General features: G+C 42.5%; 1 protein-coding gene across 1 annotated transcript; it reads right to left on the reverse strand.

Moving 5' to 3' along the window:
- Nucleotides 1-1,277: 1,277 nt before the first annotated feature.
- CD274 (CD274 molecule) lies at nucleotides 1,278-18,477 on the reverse strand. Its single transcript, XM_040988882.1, has 7 exons — nucleotides 18,380-18,477; nucleotides 13,502-13,567; nucleotides 12,334-12,675; nucleotides 6,888-7,172; nucleotides 4,678-4,785; nucleotides 3,112-3,171; nucleotides 1,278-1,870 (listed from the first exon to the last, which is right to left on the reverse strand). The coding sequence occupies exons 1-7, from the start codon at nucleotides 18,429-18,431 to the stop codon at nucleotides 1,848-1,850; spliced, it is 936 nt and encodes a 311-aa protein (XP_040844816.1). The 5' UTR covers nucleotides 18,432-18,477; the 3' UTR covers nucleotides 1,278-1,847.
- Between the last annotated feature and the right edge of the window lie 1,911 nt (nucleotides 18,478-20,388).

Raw genomic sequence — 20,388 nt, forward strand, 5'->3', positions numbered from 1 at the left:
TGGAGAAACCTTGGTACATAAAAACAAACCAAATCCGTACTCCATTACAGAAAAAGTGCTTGGCAAATGCTGGTTTTAACACGCACTGACTTACATGAAAGATGCTTAGAGGCTGTGGGACAAAGCACAAGACACAATTTCTGGCCACGGAGCACTTCCAATTTGTTCTGGCTGCTACATAATAAATACATTATTAAATAAATAAAATTAGCAAAGTGCATATTAGACACAAAGTGTGTTAGCGCTTAGTACTGGCAACATACACTCCAGCTATAGGCTATTCTCGGAACACATGAGCAGCAGTGGTTGCTTCTGGAAAGGGAAGCTGGCGCCCTTTGTGTGGACAGGATGGAGATTCTGCTTGGTTCTTATCGAATCCTTCGAATTTTGGATTATGCAAGATGATGAATTCAAGATTCATTAGCATTCAAGTAGGAAAGAAAGAACTGCTAATTAGGCAAAGCATGGACAATCTTTCGATTATTATATTGAAGATAAGTTAATCAAGTTTAGGTCTAATGCTAGAAAAGGAATTCAAGCACTATTTTCTTTTAAATATGGACTTCTCAGGAACTACAAATGGTCATGATTATGAAAAATACTTTAAGTATATCTCATTTTCCAGGGACACAGTGACGAACCCCGTAGAATGTCTCTTCCTCTTGGCAATCTTGCTTGAGTTTCCTTCTCGCATCACCACCCTCTCAACACTTTATGCTACGAAAAGTACACTTCATTGCACTGACACATTTTCTTATTCATCTCATTACACCATAAGATGCTATCTATGCCTTTGCTCGTAGCTGTAGATTAAGTGTCTGGTACAATATGCACTAGTCCTCGGACTGCTTTCCAACGTGATATCTACACATTGTACCCTTACAAGGACAGTGGCTATCAGCTGTGGGAATCTGAGGTCTACTGTTTACGGGCTTGAGCAAGTTACCCAATATCTCTTTCTCTTCAGCTGGAAAATGAGTAATACCACAGCGGCTACTGCAACAACAGGGCTGCTAAAGGGGTGAAATGAGGTGACGTGGGTATGGTCCACACATTTCTAAACCTGACATTTAAATGCAACAGATGCTGTGATAGACACTTCCAATTGGAAGTCTAAGAACACATTTAACTTGGTTAATCAGAGTGTTAGTGGGTTAAGCAAGGTGATATCCTAAACAAACCAATGGCTCATTCCCTATGCTTCCTAGTGATATGGGATACCAGCACCTTAGCAATACTATATATATATATATATATATTATATGTAATACTATATATATATTTGGTGGTGGTGGTGAGATTGTTCAAGCAAGCCATTAAGTAGCAAGTTTAGTTTGGTGACAAAATTTTAACAGCTACTAGAACATACTTTTCATAGAAATCATTCACAAACACACGTTTCATTCACATATGCACACAAGACCCCACAGGATCAAAATAAATAGGAATAACACATACTTCAACATTGTTGCAACTGTGAATGGCTCAGGCTGGTGGGAGATACACAGAGTTATGGGGCAGAGGCCAAGGGCCTTCTGCCAGAACTGGTCATTAAATCAGGGATTCTCAGCCCCCTTTCCTGGGATGAGGGCTCCCCCTCTTCACATGTACCTCTTGTTTCCTTAGTAGCATTGACATACCAAGGCTTCCTTGGGGCCTCTCTCACCAACCCACTATTTTTGTTTTTCATCTGGCTCTTCTTTTCCAAGATGCCATTTTCAGCGTGTGAGCCTTTGGAATCCACTCTCTTCTGCATCCCACCAGCCCACTCCTTCCTCTGGCCCTGGTGAACTCCCAAACCGCTGGCTGAGAATCCCTGCTTGGAAATCCGAAGTTTCAGGGCTGCTTTACGTCTCTTCGAATTGTGTGTCTGGAAGAGTGATGACAGGGTGTGAATGGGTGGTAGGTAAGAGGAAAAAAGAAAAAAAAAATCAAGCAAAAAAAAAAATTCTTGAGAAACCTGATTCATATTTTCCAGATCATATACCGAATTTATAGGAAAAGGCAGAGTATATTTATGCTTAATTACCCCTACTTGCTAAAGAACGGCAAGCCACTGTGGTGTGCCTGGGACTATCCTGTACTGTGGGCCTGTATTGTGGGCCTGTACTGGGCCTGTACTGTGGTGTATGTAGCAGGCCAAGCCTCTGCATGTGATGCTGGCATTTGCAATGGGAGCCTGTTTGAGCCTCAGATGCTCTACTTTTTATCCAGTTCCCTGTTAATCCACCTGGAAAAGCAGCTGAGGATGACTTAAGAACCTGTGTTAAGAGACACTTCTGAAGCTCTGAGCTCCTGGTTTAAGCCTGGCCCAGCCCTGGTCACTGTGACTATCTGAGGAACAAATCAGTGAATGGAGGATTCATTCTCATATTCATTCTTATTCTCTCGCCTCTCTTCCTCTTTCTCTGTAACTCTGCCTCTCAAATAAATAATAATAACTCTTTTTTAAAAAATGAAAGTTTGATGTCCTAAGCAAACCCTTAGTCCTGGGCAATTTGAGATTGCTGATCTTCTAGGATAAACCAATCATATACTGGATAGCATCAGCCATACAGGAATGCTCCGGGCTGCGTAACAAAACCTGACTGAGCTAGTCCAGGTCAGCTAGACTATTCCTAAACTTGGACTCACTGGGTGGTTTCCAACTACATTAAAAACAACTAGAAATCTTACTATAAGCTTCTTCTTGGTTCAATCAGGTGGCTGCAGGTTTTCTACCCTTTCATAAATGTCAACCTTTGAGGCAAAATGGATTGAGGCAGTTGGGTTAAGAGTTAATCTTCCATGATCTGTCTAGAACTTTCAAGTTTGACTTGTCATCAGTTGGGTGTTCCCGGGCACTTGCCTGGGAGAAGCTGTCTTTTACCACTTTTCCTTCCCTCTCCAAAAAATCTGTTCATACTGTGAACTTCTAGCGGCCATCACTGCAACCCCTCAGTCTGAGGTGGAAGACCTTTCGTTAGAGTGCTGAGGCAAAGAGGGGATGGCAGCATTGACAGCCAGCATTTTTTTAAAAGTAGGGACAGCTAAGTTTGCTAGGTTTGCCTTGTTTTGTTTGGCTGTTTGCTGCCTTTTCTTTCAACTCCCCAACCCTTCTGACATTCTTACCATTTCGTTTCTTGGAGTCTGTCTCTTGGACTTCACCTTTTTCCACATCCATCATTCTCACTGTAGGAAAACAGATCATTTTTATGTCCATGTAGCACAAATTTATATATATCCCACACAATGACTTGGGTTTAAACTCTAGGTTCCCTATGAAACATTTAATCCTCTAAGAAATCCAGCGGGTTTCCTTATTCTGGGACTTAATGAACCCAACAGTAAAGGGCACATGATTACGCTCCCAGATCTTCTTTGAGAATGTACTTTTATTTTTCCTTCTTTTCTTAGAGCTGGATGATATCCTGAGGTATTTTATTTAATCTATTGGGTCTCTATCCATTCCTAATGCCAACGAATCCTTTTGCTTTTCTAAGAAAACATTTAAAATGCAAAAGCTGACGACAACTGTTTCCTTGTATACGGCTCTTCCATCTCAGGGTCTGCCTGTCATTGAAGCTTGACCTTGGCATTCTGGCTAACTATCTCAGTTCTCTTCAGGCTCCTTTCTTTGGAAACAGCTCAACTCCACTCCCTCAGTTGCATCATATTCTCAGACCCACCTCCCCGACAAGCACTTGAGGGGAATTTCTCAATGACTGTTGGAATTCCCTTCCAGATTGCACTTCCCTGTCGAACACAGACACCCCCAATGCAAACCGTCACTGGATCTCTTGGTGCACTTCTCAATGTGTTATGGGGAGACATTTACGCTGAATCATCTCAAGAGGGAAGGATGTTATCTGAATACATTAATTTTTTTTCCTGGACTTTAATTGTTCCCATGGGTAAAGAGAGAATTAGGCACATGTAAATTATTTCCAAAACTATCTAACAACATCCACCCGAAATATTACAAAGTAATCTATTGTAAGAATACCACAGTTTGATGGTGGGAACTATTTTTATAAACAGGCTCAAGAGGATGGCACAGTTAACTGAAAGCTCAAATCCCACCGGGCACTTCAGCTCTTTCCTTTTGTATGTCCATGATTATATGTAGGATGGAAAGAAACTGAACGGCCTTTAGACTTCTTCAACCTCTGCACACACTGGTTCTCCCACTTCTCCCCTTGATAGTCACTCAGCAATCCCACCTAGCCTCATTGTAATTGCGCCTGAACAGTGGAATATCTTAGTGTCACCTTGCAAAGCTAAGTCAGGTTGCCCTGCCCCCTTGGGCCAGTCCTCACACCCTTGGAAAGGCTATGAAAATGTTCACTACTACTCTCCACTATAGGTGATCCTGCAAAGAGCAAAATGCACAGGAAAGGAGAAGGCAGTGGCGCACCAGCTCACACAGTGGCATAGTTAAAAGTCACTTTGCATGCATCAAAGTGGGTCCCAGAGGGGAAGGCTGACAGGAGGGCAGCACATTAGGCAGTGGTTCTCAGGCGATGGAGGTTGGGCCCTACCTGATTCTCTGTGTAGGCCAATGCCATGCTAGGTGAGCCTATTTTGTACTTGGCAGGATATTTAGCACCCCTGGTTTTGTCTGCTGAAGGCCACTGTGACAACATCATATACCTCCCCAATGCCATGCAAAAGGACCACAATGCATAAAAGAGATACCATCTTTTCTTAGACAGAGGATGACTGTCAGTGCTACACTGAGGAACAACAGGACAGCTCCCAGGATCACCACATGAGTCCTTTTATTTGGAAGCAATACTGGTGGTTCTGAAAAAAAAAAACGAAAGAAAATTAAAGATACATTTCTGATGGGAAGAGTTCAGGAGACAACTACCTTTGAAGTTTAATTAATTGTGCTTTAGGTTCATTTTCTGACTACTGAGTGGTTGGATTGATGAGATGCTTCTACTAAGACACAGCTCAGGTTCTGGGCCAGATTCTGCCACCATACATCAGGTTTTTGAGATCTCAGGTTTGAGCAGGCTGTAACAAAGATGCTAATACATTTGCTGTGAAGTTTCTAAAGTGCTCTGCAAAGTTGCTGCTCAGTTCTTAGGGCAGGGGTCACTGTGTTTCTTCTTGCCTTATTCAAATACAGAAGAAGGCAGCCTGCTATGCATGACAAAGATGGCACACATGCACAGTGGAGGTCAATGGGCACCACTAAGGACTTCTTGCCTCCCCCATCTGTGGTCAGGACCAGGGAGCCATACTTGGCATCTTTCTCTGCAGTTTGAACATCTTAAAACACCTTAATCACTGGTGTGTCTCAAGCAGTCTCTCTTGTCTACAGTCTCATGCATGGGGCACCGGGATGACAAGGCACTGGGATGCAGAGACTTGTCAGCTCCCATCTCTTGGCATTCATTCCTGCGTGGTTTAACTGTCCACTGACACCCTGGACCTCTAACAATGGAGTTCAAGTTTTGAAGCTCACACAAGCAATGAATCTAGAAGGTTTTAGTTCCCAAGGCTCATTCATACACATTTTGAGTCTCTACTATGGTTTAGATGTTAAAGATCCTCAAAGACCCATGTGTTAAAGTCTTGGTTCCTAGGCTAGCAAGAGTGGAAGGTGATAGAATCTCATTGAGGAGGGGGGCATTGGACACAGGGGTTGTACCCTTGGAAGGTAGTGCTTGAGAAAGGTTTGTTAGGGGAAGCCAACAAGCCTGGACATGTCTCTTTGCTTAACATGAGCTTGGCCATTGACCCTGGGGTCTTTACAAACCTGCATCATGCCATTTTATGAGCTAAAGAAACCTGTTATTTCATGTGTGGCTTTTCTCAGGCATTGGCGTAATGAAACACTGACTCACACAGTCCTAAAATGACTATGTGTTAGGTAAGCAGGTATTTTTACAAATCCCCAAGTTATAGATGAGGAAACAGTATCAGAGCAGGGAAGGGGGTTCTGTGCTCCCCCACAAATAAGTTGGCATCATCTTCTAAACAATAACTCACTCGTACAATTCTCCCCGAAAGCCATCTCAGTCAAGCAGCTCCCACATTTTGTAACATTTGGAAGTGGAGGGCTCTCCCTGAGCACAAGGCTATCCTGGATTATCCTTTCCTGTTGTTTGAGCTTTCTATCCAATTTTTTTTCCTGAAGCACATGGAGATTTTCTACAACGTATTTTGGAGGGGAAAAGGTGAGAAGCCCTTCTCGGAACACCGCTGGGTTTATATTCAACCTCACACTTGCCCACCTCACTTTCTCCTGCTGGTGAGATTAAAGCTTAGTTGAAGTCATCCAGGCAAGGATCTCTGCTCATTTTCGTGTAACCTTACCATGACAGGTTAGAACCCTCCTGGGACAATGAAGTGTATACAATCCTAGGAAGTTTTCCCAGGGACACACAGCCTCATGTTGCATGCACTTGGCAGACAACCTTGAATTGGAACTTCAAAGACACACAGAAAGGGAAGATCTACCTTGTTTCTGGATAAAATAGAAAACTCCATAAGAACCTAGGAAGGAGGGCACATCCCTCATATGTTAGGATTTGGATTCTAGAAACATTGCCTACAACGAGTACTCTCTGGTGCCTCCCATCTTCTATATGAAAGTGTAACTGGATTGCCTGTTTACCCACCTGAGAAGTGTGAACTGTGTCGTCTCCTATGAGCACTATAATACACATTGGGCATATTCAATGCATATTCGCCTAGTATTTATGTAACAATATGACCTGGATGAATAAGGGTAGAGAAAGAAGCGGGATGCGTTTTAAATGTATAGTGCTATTCATTCATTCTCTCATTGATCCATATACTCAACAAACTCTACATAGCCATGATGAGCAAGCATTGGCTAGGTGTGAGGGAAGAGTGTTGGCATGTTTTGCCTGACACATTCAGAATATTACCTGGGATGATCAACTCAGCTGTGTTGTTTTCCTCGGGACCTGGTCTCTGAAAAGTGCAGTAGTAAATCTCATTTGCTGTTGCGTTGACACGCAGTGTGCTGGTCACATTGAAAAACTGCTCCTCTCTGTTGGAACTGGTGAGGATGGTCTTGCCATGTAGGATTTGATGGTCACGGTTAGTCCAGATGACTTCAGCCTCTGGGTAACCCTCAGCCTGACATGTCAGTTCATGTTCAGAGGTGACTGGATCCACGGAAATTCTTTGGTTGATTTTGTGATAGGGAGCTAGATCATGAGCACAGAGAGATCGAGACTGGGGTTTAGCACAGAGCTAGACACATGGCTCAGGGTTGTTGATGCTAGAAAGGCGGGTTCTTGGAGAGGTGGGCTTAATGTTCCGATGCCCCAGCACTGGGGAGCTCCTACTAGGTAGGTCTGCCTCAAGTCTTCTGTTCAAACTTAGGCCAACAATCCTCTCGCCATAAATCTCACAGTGGTTTTCTTCCTGGTGGAAAACTAAATGTATGGATTCAAGAGAATTGTAATTTTTAAGCCAGTAGTTTTTCTACCTAGATTTAAAATATATTCTTTTATTCAAGTGTTTGTACTTTTTTTTTAATAAAGTGCTAATTTTTACACAGGTGTCATTTTTAAGACTATTTTCTTGTTGAAGAGCTATCTTCAGAAACGCAAACCCTCCATTTAGCATTGCTTTCCTAAATCGCAATAAACAGAAAATTGAATTTTCATGTCATTCACTCCTTTTTAAAATTGAGATTTGTTTTGTTTTTAGTTTGAAAAGCTGAGTTTTAGGGAGAAGGAGAGACAGAAAGAGATAATCTTCTATCTACTGGTTCACTCCCTAAATGGCTGCAATAGCTGGAGCTGAGCCAGACTGGAGCCAGGAGCTTCATCTGGGTCTCCTACATGGATGCAGGGGCCCAAGGACCTCGGCCATCTTCTGCTGCCTTCCCAGGTAAGGGCAGGGAAGCTGGTTCAGGATAGAGCTGCTTCAAAAGTCAAGCAGAAGCCAAGACATGAACTGGTGCCTATATGGAATGCTGGTGCTGCAGGTACAGGCTTAGGCTATTACAGCACGGTGCTAGCCCCATGTGTCATTTACTTTTAAGAGAGTTGTTAATACATTAATATTAATTATACTCCATAATTTATTCCTTCCCACTAGTCTTTCCCTAATAAAGTGTTTTTCCCCAGTTCTAGGACATCATATACTTATTTTTAGAACTTCCTTAATGTTTGTTTTATAAATTAATCATTTAAGTAAGACTATTCTTTAAAAAGTTTAAGAAACTGCATATTATAAAAAACATGAATACATTTCAGGATTTTTTATTTTTGCACTCAAGTTTTTTTTAAAGAATTAAAAAATACAATAGTAACGTCAGATATGCAAAGAGGAGGAGAGACAGAGAGGAAGATCTTCCATCCACTGATTCACTCCCCAAGTGGTTGCAATCTCCGGGGCTGAACTGATCCAAAACTGGGAGCCAGGAGACTCCTCAGCATCTCCAACACGGGTTCAGGGTCCCAAGGCTTTGGGCCATCCTTGACTGCTTTCTCAGGCCACATGCAGGGAGCTGGATGGGAAGTGAAGCAGCTGGGACATGAACCAGTGCTCATATGGGATCCCTGTGCATCTAAGGCAAAGACGTTAGCCACCATGCTATTGTGTCAGGCCCACACTCAAACATTTTTATACTGAATTTTTCCATGAGCTTACAGAGGTACCTTGTACAGTGTGATACAAGCGTGTGGGGTGTGCAACTACATGTAGTAAAGCATGGTTAATAACTGCACAGAATTTACAGCCACCCTGCATGGGTTCAGAAGCTCCAGCACTTACTAGCTGATTGAATTTAGACAACCTGCTTCACTTCTTTGGATTTTGGCTTATTCAACCTTCCAAAGGGAGGAAGAGTGTCATCTATCCATCACTGGATCGAAGATGCTATCTAATGAAAGAACCATTCAGATTCCAGAGAGAGCAACACATGAAAACATGGTCATCTCTGCACCTACCCAGAGTCATGTGGAGCACTTAGCCGATTCACATAGACAAAGTGCTTAGTGAAAGGCTCAACACAGGAGCGTTCATTACAAGCACTGCTCTTCTGTTTTTACTATAACTGACTTTGGTAAAGCCTGCTGATCCTCTTTGGAAAATGCTAGCAGCTTCTGATGAACAATCTTCAAAATGAGTTTTCAAAACTGTTAGGCTAATAGGGCTGGTACTATAGCAGGGAAAGCTGCTCCTCCCGGAGATGCTCACATCCCATCTGGATGCTGCGCAGTGTACCAGCTGCTCCATTTCTGGTCCAGCTCCCTGCCGGCTCAAGTGCTTGGGCCCTTGCAAGAAGCTCTTGGCTCCTGGCTTTGGCCTGGCCCAGCGTGGGCCTCTGCAATCATCTAGGAAGTGAATCAGTAGATGGAAGATCTTCCTGTCTCTCCCACTCTTATAACTCTTTCAAATAAATTTTTAAAAATCTTAAAAAACCTGAAATAGAAAAAAAGACCAATGTCCCCTCCTCCATGTGGACTGAAGTAATAAATATAAATATTCTAGAAATAGGACACCTAGAATGCACAACATGGTTGCACTTTTATGATACAGTGCACAATGTGTTTGGTGGGAATAAATGATAGAACATTTAGACAGTGCTGGAAATGTAAGGGGAGAGATGGCATTGCCAGGGAGTGACAGCCCTGCATCTTTGGTCTGCGTGGTCAAAACAGCTTTATCAGGTTTACTTGGCAACACTATCCTTGCAGTGCCTAATCCCATTTAAAGTCCTGAAGAACAAGTGGACATCTCATTGCCTGTGCCTTTAGGTTTAATGATGGAAGCAAAGTGTTTGAAATGACAGGTCAGAGGCCTGGGAATCTGGTATTTAAACCAGCCAACATGAAAGGTACGATCATACCCAAAGTGATCATGGTAAACTGAGCTAATCCCAAACTGAACCCTTTCTAATTTCAGTTTTGTAATGCTTCACCTTTTAAAATCCCGTGGTGAGTAATCTCCCTGTGGGGAAGCCATGACCACACATTTGCAGTGATGGGAAGAGAAACCCAAGGTCATTACTGTGAAATCATTTGCATATACAAGTGACTCAAGAGCTGCCCCTCTTGGACTTGTACAAAGCACATTGCCAAAGCTACACCGGTGATGCCGCCTTCATGCAAGTAAAGCTTGGCACTGACTTTGCATACCCAAAACCTGCTCACCTTTCCCAAGGTTAATCCTATTTAGGAAAAAAATTGATTCAGCAAACAGTAAAAAATTCTTACTCTGCTACACACGCACATGCACACACACCTCCACACAAAAGGACTAGATGGAATAAAACAGATCGAACTTCTTGCCCAGGCGGTGCTCACATTCTAGAAGGAAGAGACAATGATTAAAACAGAGAGGTGCCAGGGTGCAGCGTTCAGACTTTTGGTACAGCTCAATGTTCACTCCCAAGATCATTGCATAAAAATGGCAAAAAAAAAAAAGAGTGGATTGGCCATGGGATACTCATTTTAGCATTTTATAATGCAAAATTGAATGGTAAAAGAAATTAAGTCCTCGAATTTTATTGGCCATCTGCTTTGCCTCATCAAAGCCTCCTCCTTGTGAGAAAAACAAATCCAGCTTGAACAACAGCAAAGGAAGCTGTGACTCACAAGGGACAGATATTATCGAATCCAGGTTTTCTGGAAGCAATCCTTCCAGACCACAGAAACACCTGTTCCCTCTGCAGGATATTGAGAGATCATCCCTGGGATCGGATCCCCAGCCTTCTTCCTCACTGCCAACATACGCACTTCCCCACCTGTGCCAAAGCTAGCAACTCCAGTTGTTCCTGGCTTCATAACTGCGTTAATAGCCTGAAACATATTAGATGCTTGATGCTGTTGTTGGGCTGAAGGAAAACTAAAAACGCTAATCATCACCTCCCATTCTTTACTTCATTAAAGTCATGAATGCTAAAATACGTTGAGAATTAAATCTACTTTATGAGTGCCATTTTCCTGACAATCGCATGAATTAAGCCAGAATCAGAGCCCCAGTAAGAAGTCATACATTTTTCTCTAATCCCTACAAATGTCTATCTCTGTGTTTATATTGTTAACCTTTATATCGATGGTAGTTGGCCATCAATCTTGGAAAGACCAGGAGGAGATGCCCTAACTCTAGTGAAATATTCAAAGATTATCATGTGGAAAAAAGACGGAGGCAGAATTGACTCTGATAGCAGGGAGTCACTTCAGTTGGCAGTGGCAGGGGGTGGAGGATGGCAGTGTCGCCATGGGAGTAGAGGACTCTTGGGGGACATTTCTTCGTGTGCTTTGTGGAACTGCTCCCGGCTCAGATTCTTTCAGTACCCAATTCTATGAAACTCAACCATGACACAGCGGTGGCTGGCTGAGGTGCTTTCCTCAGTTGGTGCCAATCTAAAACGTTGAACTGCCTTGACCCGATGACCTATCTGTGGGTCAAGATTCAGGAATTAGCACTCACAGCTTCTCTTGAATGTTCCAAGATACCAGTGGGAGAAGTTTTCAAGATGAACACAGGCCTGGTGAACACAGTTTACACCTACACTTGATACAAAGAGTTTTGGCTTTTATACATTGCTTTCAGGGTTTTTTGAATATGAGTTTTACACTGTTTTTTTTTTTTAAATAAATCTATTTGAGTTTGCAATAGAGAGACTGAAAGAAGGAAAATGAGGCAGACCTAAGACAAAACAAAAGCAGTTGAGTTAAAAAAAAATGCTGGAGTGACACAAAACACAGTTACTATCTTTGCAAGCGATGTAAAATAATGGTAAAAGGAGAAGGGATGCTTTTGAATTTATCTTATTTCCATCTATAGTTTCTAAGTCCTTAATACTATTTTCATATTAATACAAAAGTAAAGATCAGGAATTAACTTTGCAGGAAAGTGAATAGCCTGGAGGGAAATGTGGTTCTGGGTGTTCAGCGACTTCCCAATATGAAATGCTAAAAATGCTCATTAGGGCCCTGGCTTGCACACTGAGATAGCATAAGGCTGCTGGCTTGTGTCCTGGCTGCTCTACTTCCCATCCAGCTTCCTGCCTGTGGCCTGAGAAGGCAGTCGAGGATGGCCTGAAGCCTTGGGAGCCTGCACCCACATGGGAGACCCAGAAGAAGCTCCTGGCTTTGGATTGGCTCAGCTCCAGTCATTGCAGTCACTGGAGGAACGAACCAGCAGATGGAAGATCTCTCTCTCTCTCTCTCTTTCTGTATCACCTTCTCTCTGTAAATCTGCTTTTCCAATGAAAATAAATAATTCTTAAAAATGATCATTTGATATGTGGTAGAGACCAAGTGTCAACTTTACAGAGCGGCAAGTTCTCAGTTCCTGGGTTATGTTTATACATGCCAGGTGCTTCTTTGTCTTGACCATTCTTACCATTGACTTTCAAGGTAATCCGCTTGTAGTCTGCTCCCCCGTAGCTGATCAGGCAGCAGTAAATCCCGGCGTCCTGCAGTTTCACATCTGTGATCTGAAGCGCAGCAATTCCTTCATAGAACCGATCCTCCAGCAGCCGGGCTCTCTGCCTGTAACTACCATGCTGAACCTTCGGGTCTTCCTTCCCGTGCACGAACTGAATAATTTGCTTACCCCCCTTCTCCCAGTAGACCACTAGTGAATTGAGGTCTAATGGCTTTTCTACTGGGAATTTGCATTCAATAGTCACATTGCTGCCATACTCGACCACATACTGGTCCTTGGGTACTGTGATAGTAAATGCTGAAAAGTAAGATAACCAATGTTGAGAAGATGGGGAAAATTCCTCAAAACATCAACAAAGTGACACAGGCTTACAATCATTTTATCTAGTGAGTTATATAATAATTTTATAGTAAAGAACTTACTTCCCTAAAACATATATTTTAAGCCAGTGGAATTGAAACATATTTTTAGATACTATATTTCATCCCAACATCAGAATGACAAGACTGGCTAAACAAGTTGTCCTGTAACTCATAAACATACGTCACAGTAGAAGCACTGAGATGAGAAAGGACCTAATAAAGCAAGGGAACTCTGGCTTTTTGGAGACACCCAGATGCCCTTTGGAGAACTCGCTGCCTTTTATATCCTCTGACAGGTGGAATCCAAGAGTCCTCTTCTCTCGTTGCTCTGGCAAGAGAGACGGAAGCTGGGAGATTTAGCGATTTAGGTTAAGTGTTTCCCTGACACTTTCTGGGTACAATAAAATTCTCCCTGTGAATATCCTCAACAGGAAAACCAGGTCACACAGCAACACACACTGAAGAATCTTTGTGTCATTTAAAAAGTAGAAATAACCATATAGGTCAACCCGCCTCCTTTACGTTTTTAACAGTCATCCCTAGATATTGGGTAACTGGTTAATTCTGTTGTCTTGCTTCGTCTATAATCTCTCTCTGTTTACACAATGGCACAGGTGACTTGTCAGGAAATACAAAAAGAAAAAAGCCAGTAGGCTTTCTAGTAAAGAAGTTTACATCGACTTTAAAGAGTTACATAAGTTTTCAATTCACAGTGAAGCTATTTAAAATGTAAAACCTAAGAGAAGGATTTGGTGTCTTACCGTTCAGCAAATGACAGTGGGCTATGAAGGCAAAGATGTTAAATATCCTCATCTTTCTGGAATGATCTAATTACGAAAGACACAAAAAGAAGACTGCGTCACTCCATCATTGAACACACACTATGAATGTACAGGACTTGGAAGTTTATCATGGAAATAGTCCTGATAACCAGGATATACCCGATTGGTAAGTTTGGCCACACCTTCATTGACTAGGCCAAAGTCATAAAAAAAAGACATGTAGAAAAACATGACCATAATACAAAGAAAACTGATCTTAAATGTAGTAAGGCACTGAAATAGTTTTAATGGACACTGAAAAGAAGCCCAGAAGACCATATTATACCCACAATTCTCTTAACAATTTCATTTTTCTCTGCATCGTAACATATCTAGAAGTCCTGCCCCTCATCCCCAACACACAAACTTTCGAAGCAAAGCAAATGTGACTTTCACTTCTCCCCCCTTTCAGAACTCTAGCTGTTCCCTCCCGCCGAGTCCTCAGATCACGTCCTCTCACTCTTGGAGATTTCCACTCTGGCACCTGAACCAGACCAGGCCTATCCTTCTAAAGTTCTGTTTTGGCTTTTGCTTATTCCAAATGATAAATTTTACTCCCACACTAAGCAGATTCTGCGGGCATGGCAAGGGGAGGGGAGAGTGGGAAAAAAGAAGGTTGGATTTGGCCAAGATAGGACTGGCCTGACTCACAGCAATGTTCTGCCAGAGGTCTGAGCCTAGTGCTTCAGTGTGCCCTCATGCTTAACAGCTTACTAATTCTTTCACTCAGTAAGCACTGCCCGAGTCCCAGGCACTATTTTTGGCATATGATTTTCATGTGAGATATAGCAGTGAACCGGAAAGAAAAATCATTCTTGTCACAGAGCTTCCATTCAAGGGAGTAAATGAATATTTATACTACTTTTCAGCCCATCATCTAATGAATATATTTCTCTTTCTTATCATAGATCTAAACCTTTTTGGAAAAAAAATATTAAGTATTCCTTCTAGTCTCTTCAACTTTCGTATACAAGATACAGACTCAAAAGTGATCAATTATTAATGACATATATGTACAACACAGAAGATAAAGGCTTCTAATATATAAATAGCTTCTAAAATCAATAACAAAACTCTGTGTAACCCAAGAGGAAAATGAGCAGCAGGTGCTAACTCAGTGTTCAGAGCCCAGGAATTACACAGTGAACACAGGCAAGAATGCTCAATCCTATCAACTACCAAGAAAGGAATGCACAGTGTGAGGCACCACTCTTCACCTATTATCTAGACCAAAATAATAAGAAATTCCCAATATTTAGTGTAGCAATATGGACAAGTAGGATTTCTTGCCCACTAGTGGTAGGAATGTGAAGTTACATCACCTTTTGGAGAGTGGCATCTCTACTAAAATTGTAACTGCATATGTCATAGGAACTTTTGTTCCTTTTCTAGGAATGTACATTACAAAATCAAATCATAACCCATATATCTATGTGTATATACATATCATAAATATATACCTATACATACACAGGTAGCTATTTTTATATGTATGCATGCATTATACACACACACATATACAGTGCCATCTATACTTATACATGGGGCACACACATATAATACTTATATATATACATATGCACATATATGCATATATGTGTGTATATTATACAAAGATGGCATCGTTAATGATACCCAAGGTGGGTAAGACCTAAATTGTTGAAATATAAATGTTGGTATAATCAGGTAATACAGCAGCTGTGTATGGACTGCTTGCACATAGAAAATGCAGAGCAGCGTGCATAATTCCACTTTCACTTAAAAAAAAAAGGAACATGTGAAAATTTGCATTTCTGCATTTCTTTAGACAGATGAAATGTCCGGGATGTGAACGGTGATGTTCAGGAACAAAATGAGAGGGAAACCAGGCAGCTTTTCTCCTCGGTGGTTTTAAGAGAAAGGAAGGAAGGAGAAATGGAGTTGAGATTGTAAATGGTTCCTTTATTGTCTCCCTTCAAATTTTCAAATGAGCTGATGTCTTACTTTTATCATCAGAACAAAGCAAAACTTGAGGAACCATCTTACCTTGCCAATTTGGCAAGTGGCATGATAGAAAGAATCCCAGAGACACAGCTACCTTATGAATTGAGGTTGGATAATGACATTCATGGCTATGAATAATGAAATTATTTATAAATGACTGCAAACATAATATAAATACATTATAGAAAATGAAATAAGAAGGGAGACATCAGCCAGTGTGCTACCACTCTTTCCCAGGAAGCATTTGGATATCTCTTTGGAAATATTTTTGGTTGTCAAAATTAGGTTGGAGGTGAGGAGCTGCTATTGGTGCTTTAGGGCCCAAGCCACAGGCACGAATGCCCTAGAATGTGCAGGAAAGGCTTCCAGGGCTAACACGTATCTGACCTCAAATGTCAGTTATGCAACTTGGAAAACCCTGAAGCCAGCAGGAGCATTTTAGTATGTATCTGTCCTTCAGTGCTTATCTGTGAATCCTAAACAAAACAAAACAAAACCACCAACAAAACTCTTACATTTAATGCTAACTTTTCTGTTTAAGATGACAGCACAATTTTCATTTTACTGCACGGTGATATTCATAAGCAACTTACTTTATGGTCCCCTCATATTTAAGTCCTCTAGGTTTAGGTATCAGACTATTGCCAGTTTCTAAAATAGAGTAAATATTTGCACATTTAGCAAACATCTGCTGGGTTATCATTGCCAGGACCAGACAATGGATTGCTTGGAAACAGAACTTCTGATTAAGGCTAAGAAACATTTTCCTGATTCTTAACACACACTGATATTTGGTATCCATCCATTGTATCTTCACTGAGGACTTAGTAGAATGAAATTAATTTAATAATTCTGATTTTATTACAGAAAAAAACCCCACAATTTAATTTTCATGTGTTCGGTTGCTCTTTAGTTCTTTTGTAAATTATCTCACTTTTTGGTTCTGCTTATAATACTATTTTTTGCTCAAGCAGGATAAAATTTTCATGTTAAAAAATACCCATATAAAAGGGGAAGACAAATCAAGTTATCCCCTCTTACCACTGCCAGCTGCACGACTCTTACTTGTCTCTCCTCCAGCTACTGAGCAGATGGGGACCATGTATTTGGGGAGGCCAGATCTACCCAACTGATTATTATTCTAAAAATTCTAAAAAAAATTCTAAAAATTTAAATCTGATATTATAAACACCAGTGCACTCAATGGGCAAAAGAAGGGATACTTCTAATACCACGGGGGTGTGGGGGAAGCATTGGTGCATAGATCAGAGATGTTAAATCCACACATGCATTAAACTTAATCTTGCTGGTGTTCGTGATGCCCTCGTGAAGTGGAGTCCTTGTCCTTTCATGAACTTGGATGGAAACTCTAGGAACAATAAAAGTTTATTGAAAATTGGTGGATTAGATCCAGTACGCACTTCCTCAGCAAGGTTCCATTCCCTTGGTGTGCAGCTGAGGTTAATGGGGGTGCAGAGTGGTGGGGAGCAAGGTGCAGAGGTACGGCATAAGGAAACCTGGTTTTTGATGTCCAAACCTCCAAACCCCATATCAGGGCAGTGGTGGAAGACACGAATGCTGGTGTATCCACCAGGACAGTGACACCACACAGGCCAGAGGAATGCAAAGTGGTGCAGAAATGACAAAGAAGAAGCGGGTTGATTCCCAGCGGGAGGTGGTGGAGCAGGCAAGTCCAGTGCAACACAGATTTCTCCATCTTCCAAGGATAGGATGGAGAGGAGGAAGAGTTGGTGCTGCAAGTCTCTTCTGTCAGAAGGGGAAGCACAGAGTGAGAGAAGGGGACCCGTTACACTTCACCTAAAGTCTCAAACTCCCGTAGAGGTCACAAAACCCTGTGCCCACATCTTGGGCTCAGTCACGCTTGGGCTCTGCAACATTCTCCATGCTTGGCTTCTATCTCCCATGGCATTTCCATGGCGAAGAACTGGCTCTAACTGCAGCCACACAGCTCCTGTCTACCTTCTACCATTAAAGTTGATACTCTTTTCTTTTTTTCCTTCAGAGTATCACAGTTCTCTTTAAACACTTCTCGTGACTGACTGATGCTGTCATCTGACACATCCTTTCTGGAAGGGCAACTTTCACTTTTCATCAAAAGGCCTATAGCAGACCCACTTTGACTAAGGAGTATACATCTAAGAATTTTTCTAAGAAAACAGCAATAACCCCTGGTGTTGGGTGCACCGCTAAGGGAGTATGAACCACTAGGCGTGATCTTCAGGTCCAGTTTTATGGGACTTCAGTTTTATGTATTTACCCAGTAAACTGAAAGGCAGACATTTACAAAACAAAACAAAACAAAATTTTAGAAGGTTGTTTACAGAAAAGCATCCACAGCATATATAAATGCTTTTTTCAGATTGCAAAAACAAAGTACCACACCACCAGTGAGCCAGCACCCGTGAACAACTCTGACACACATCAGCATGTCCCAAAGACATCTGGTCATCTTTGTTCCCCACCGCCCCCCCCCCCCACCCCGGCCCAGGTCTCTCCAACACAACTGCTTTTCCCCTCTCAGCCAGGCACAACCAAGAGCTGGGGTCCCGCACTCCTGGGTCCTGGGCTTGGGGAAGGAGATCATTGGCCCGGTGGGAGAGCTACGGCAGGGGGGCCCAGCGGAAACTGAGGGCTGAGGATACATCAAGGCGCCCCAGCCATTAGCCTGCAAACACATCTAGCTCAAGCTACCGAGCCTGGGACCCCACTCAGGAACACGCAGCCACGTGGAAAACTTGACACGCTCGCAACTGAATCGCACGACCAGACACGCGAAATCACCTATTCTTACTAACACGAACACATGTAACACACCTTGCAAGGCGCCCCAGACTAGCCCGGCTTCCCCGAACCTGCTTCTCTCCATCCTACAGAACAGGGCAAGAGAAAATTTTGAAGTGCCAGAGAGCAGGGCTGAGGCTCCGGGGCAGTGTGGTCTCCGGTGGAGGGGGTGGGGATAGAGGGTGTGGAGAACGCTCCCTACCTGCGGACGCCGAACCCTCCGCGCTGGACGCCGAGACAGGGGTGCAAGGTGCAGCTGGCAGGACTGGCAGGCAGCCCCGCGTTCCCATGCTAAAGACCTCCTGGGGAGGGCGGGGTGGGTCCCCGCCTCCTCCTGGGGCAGCCACGCCCCCAGGAGTCAGCTTGGAAGTGGAAGAGGTGATCAGTTGGAAGATTTATTTGGTTCTTGTAAACGAAAGTGAAACTTGGACGGGGTCCTCATCCTCCCATTCCCAGCCCTTTCCAGTAAATTGATGTTCAGCAGAAAGCAATTTGCAGAGTTACTCGCATGCTTTTAAAAGCTGGACATTTGAAAGCAGATTCTTACAGACCTTAATGCGTTTATGTTCAGCATCCAGACACATGAATACATTTTGCTAGCAGGTTTTTCCCCCATGATGAAAAAAAAAATTTTTTTTCAAGATGACTGATTATCTTGCTGTTAACCCCTTCGACATACAGAAAGTGAACGACAGACCTCATAGGTTCGGATTATATTCTAGAAAGCAGGGGAGGGTATGTGTACAAGGAAATATATTTTTAAATCGTGGATTCTGTGACTTCCTCAAAGTTCCTAGACATAATGAAACTTCAATTGCTTCGTCATTAAAAATAAAACAAGCCTTCCCATCTGAGCTACACCTTTGAAGAATGTTCTGGAGTCTTCTTCTCCAGTCCTCCTTAGGAACTAGGCAGGTAAAGGTCTTTTTGGTGAGACAGGAGAGGCCTTCGCGGTGACTGGATCAGCAACAGGGTTTGCGCTGAGAGTGCTGCTGTAGTTTCCATGGTGCTGGGCTTTCTTTCGCTCTCCTTTCCTCCTCTCTCCCCACCTCCCCCTTTCTTCCTAACATGATTTGATTTTTTTTTAATTTTCCTGTTTTATTTCAGCTACAATTCAAAAGAGTGCAGGATGAAGGAACACTGGTATGTCCCCCAGCTTGGGTACGGTGTCGGCTTCCCGTAGAAGAATTTCCACACTCAGCGTCAGAGTGTCATAGGTTTTTTTTTTCTTTTTTGTCTTGGGAAATACTGAGGACCGTAGAGCCTTAAAGATCAGGTTGGGGGCGTGGAAGTCTTTGGCCTTAGTAAAAACTGTCACAGATTTTTAAAACCTAGCTCAGACGCTTCCTGTTTCACATCTCTTTTGAGGCCACCTACTGGAATACAGCAGTTTCCCCAAATTTCAGTGGCTGTGAGCTATACTAAAATACAGATAGTGCAGGAAGCCAGTTTACAGTACATGTTTATGTATATATGTATGCACACATATTTAAACAAGTTCCTTCAAACAAAACGTAAAACTATTATCTGTGCTATCTTCTAGCATTTTCTATTTCTTTCCTTTTTCTAAATGCTATGGTCAAGACCCTGGGCATAAACTTCATGGTCCGCTAATGCGATCGTGACTTTGAGATCTGATGTGACTCCTTCTGGAACTAGTTATCTACCACTCCAATGCTGAGTTGTCCTGTACAAATAATTTACTGAAAAATCAGGATTAAGCCCTATCTTCTTGGATGGCCTCTATGCTATGTGAATCATCTGGAAGGCTGAGTGTGTGTATTTTACAAAGCACTTTTCAGGACCTTCCGCTAGGTCCACAGGAAGGCAAGGAGTGAGTGAAATTTGCCTTCATCTGAAGTTGTTGATGGGAACTGGAGATCTTCACTCGGTTTGTGGCTTGGTGATTTGTGTATTAGTAATCTGAGGCTATGTGTTCTCATTCATCCCTCCCACCTGTTTCCATACTTCGGCCCTTCATTTTCTCCTACAATGGATCATACACCTTAACAAAGCTTTGGGTAATCTCCAAGGGTAGAAAA

The sequence above is a fragment of the Ochotona curzoniae genome, unplaced genomic scaffold (assembly GCF_017591425.1).
Source record: "Ochotona curzoniae isolate NIBS_2020 unplaced genomic scaffold, NIBS_Ocur_1.0 contig_50, whole genome shotgun sequence".
NCBI classification, from domain to species: Eukaryota; Metazoa; Chordata; class Mammalia; order Lagomorpha; family Ochotonidae; genus Ochotona; species Ochotona curzoniae.

Excerpts from the sequence above, each read along its gene's own strand:
- CD274 (XM_040988882.1), bottom strand. The coding sequence starts at position 18,431 with ATGGAGAGAAGCAGGTTCGGGGAAGCCGGGCTAGTCTGGGGCGCCTTG. Across the intron at positions 7,173-12,333 it reads GATTACCTTGAAAGTCAATG|CTCCCTATCACAAAATCAAC; the intron begins GTAAGAATGGTC and ends CTCATGATCTAG. Across the intron at positions 1,871-3,111 it reads AGACTCCAAGAAACGAAATG|ACACACAATTCGAAGAGACG; the intron begins GTAAGAATGTCA and ends TCACTCTTCCAG.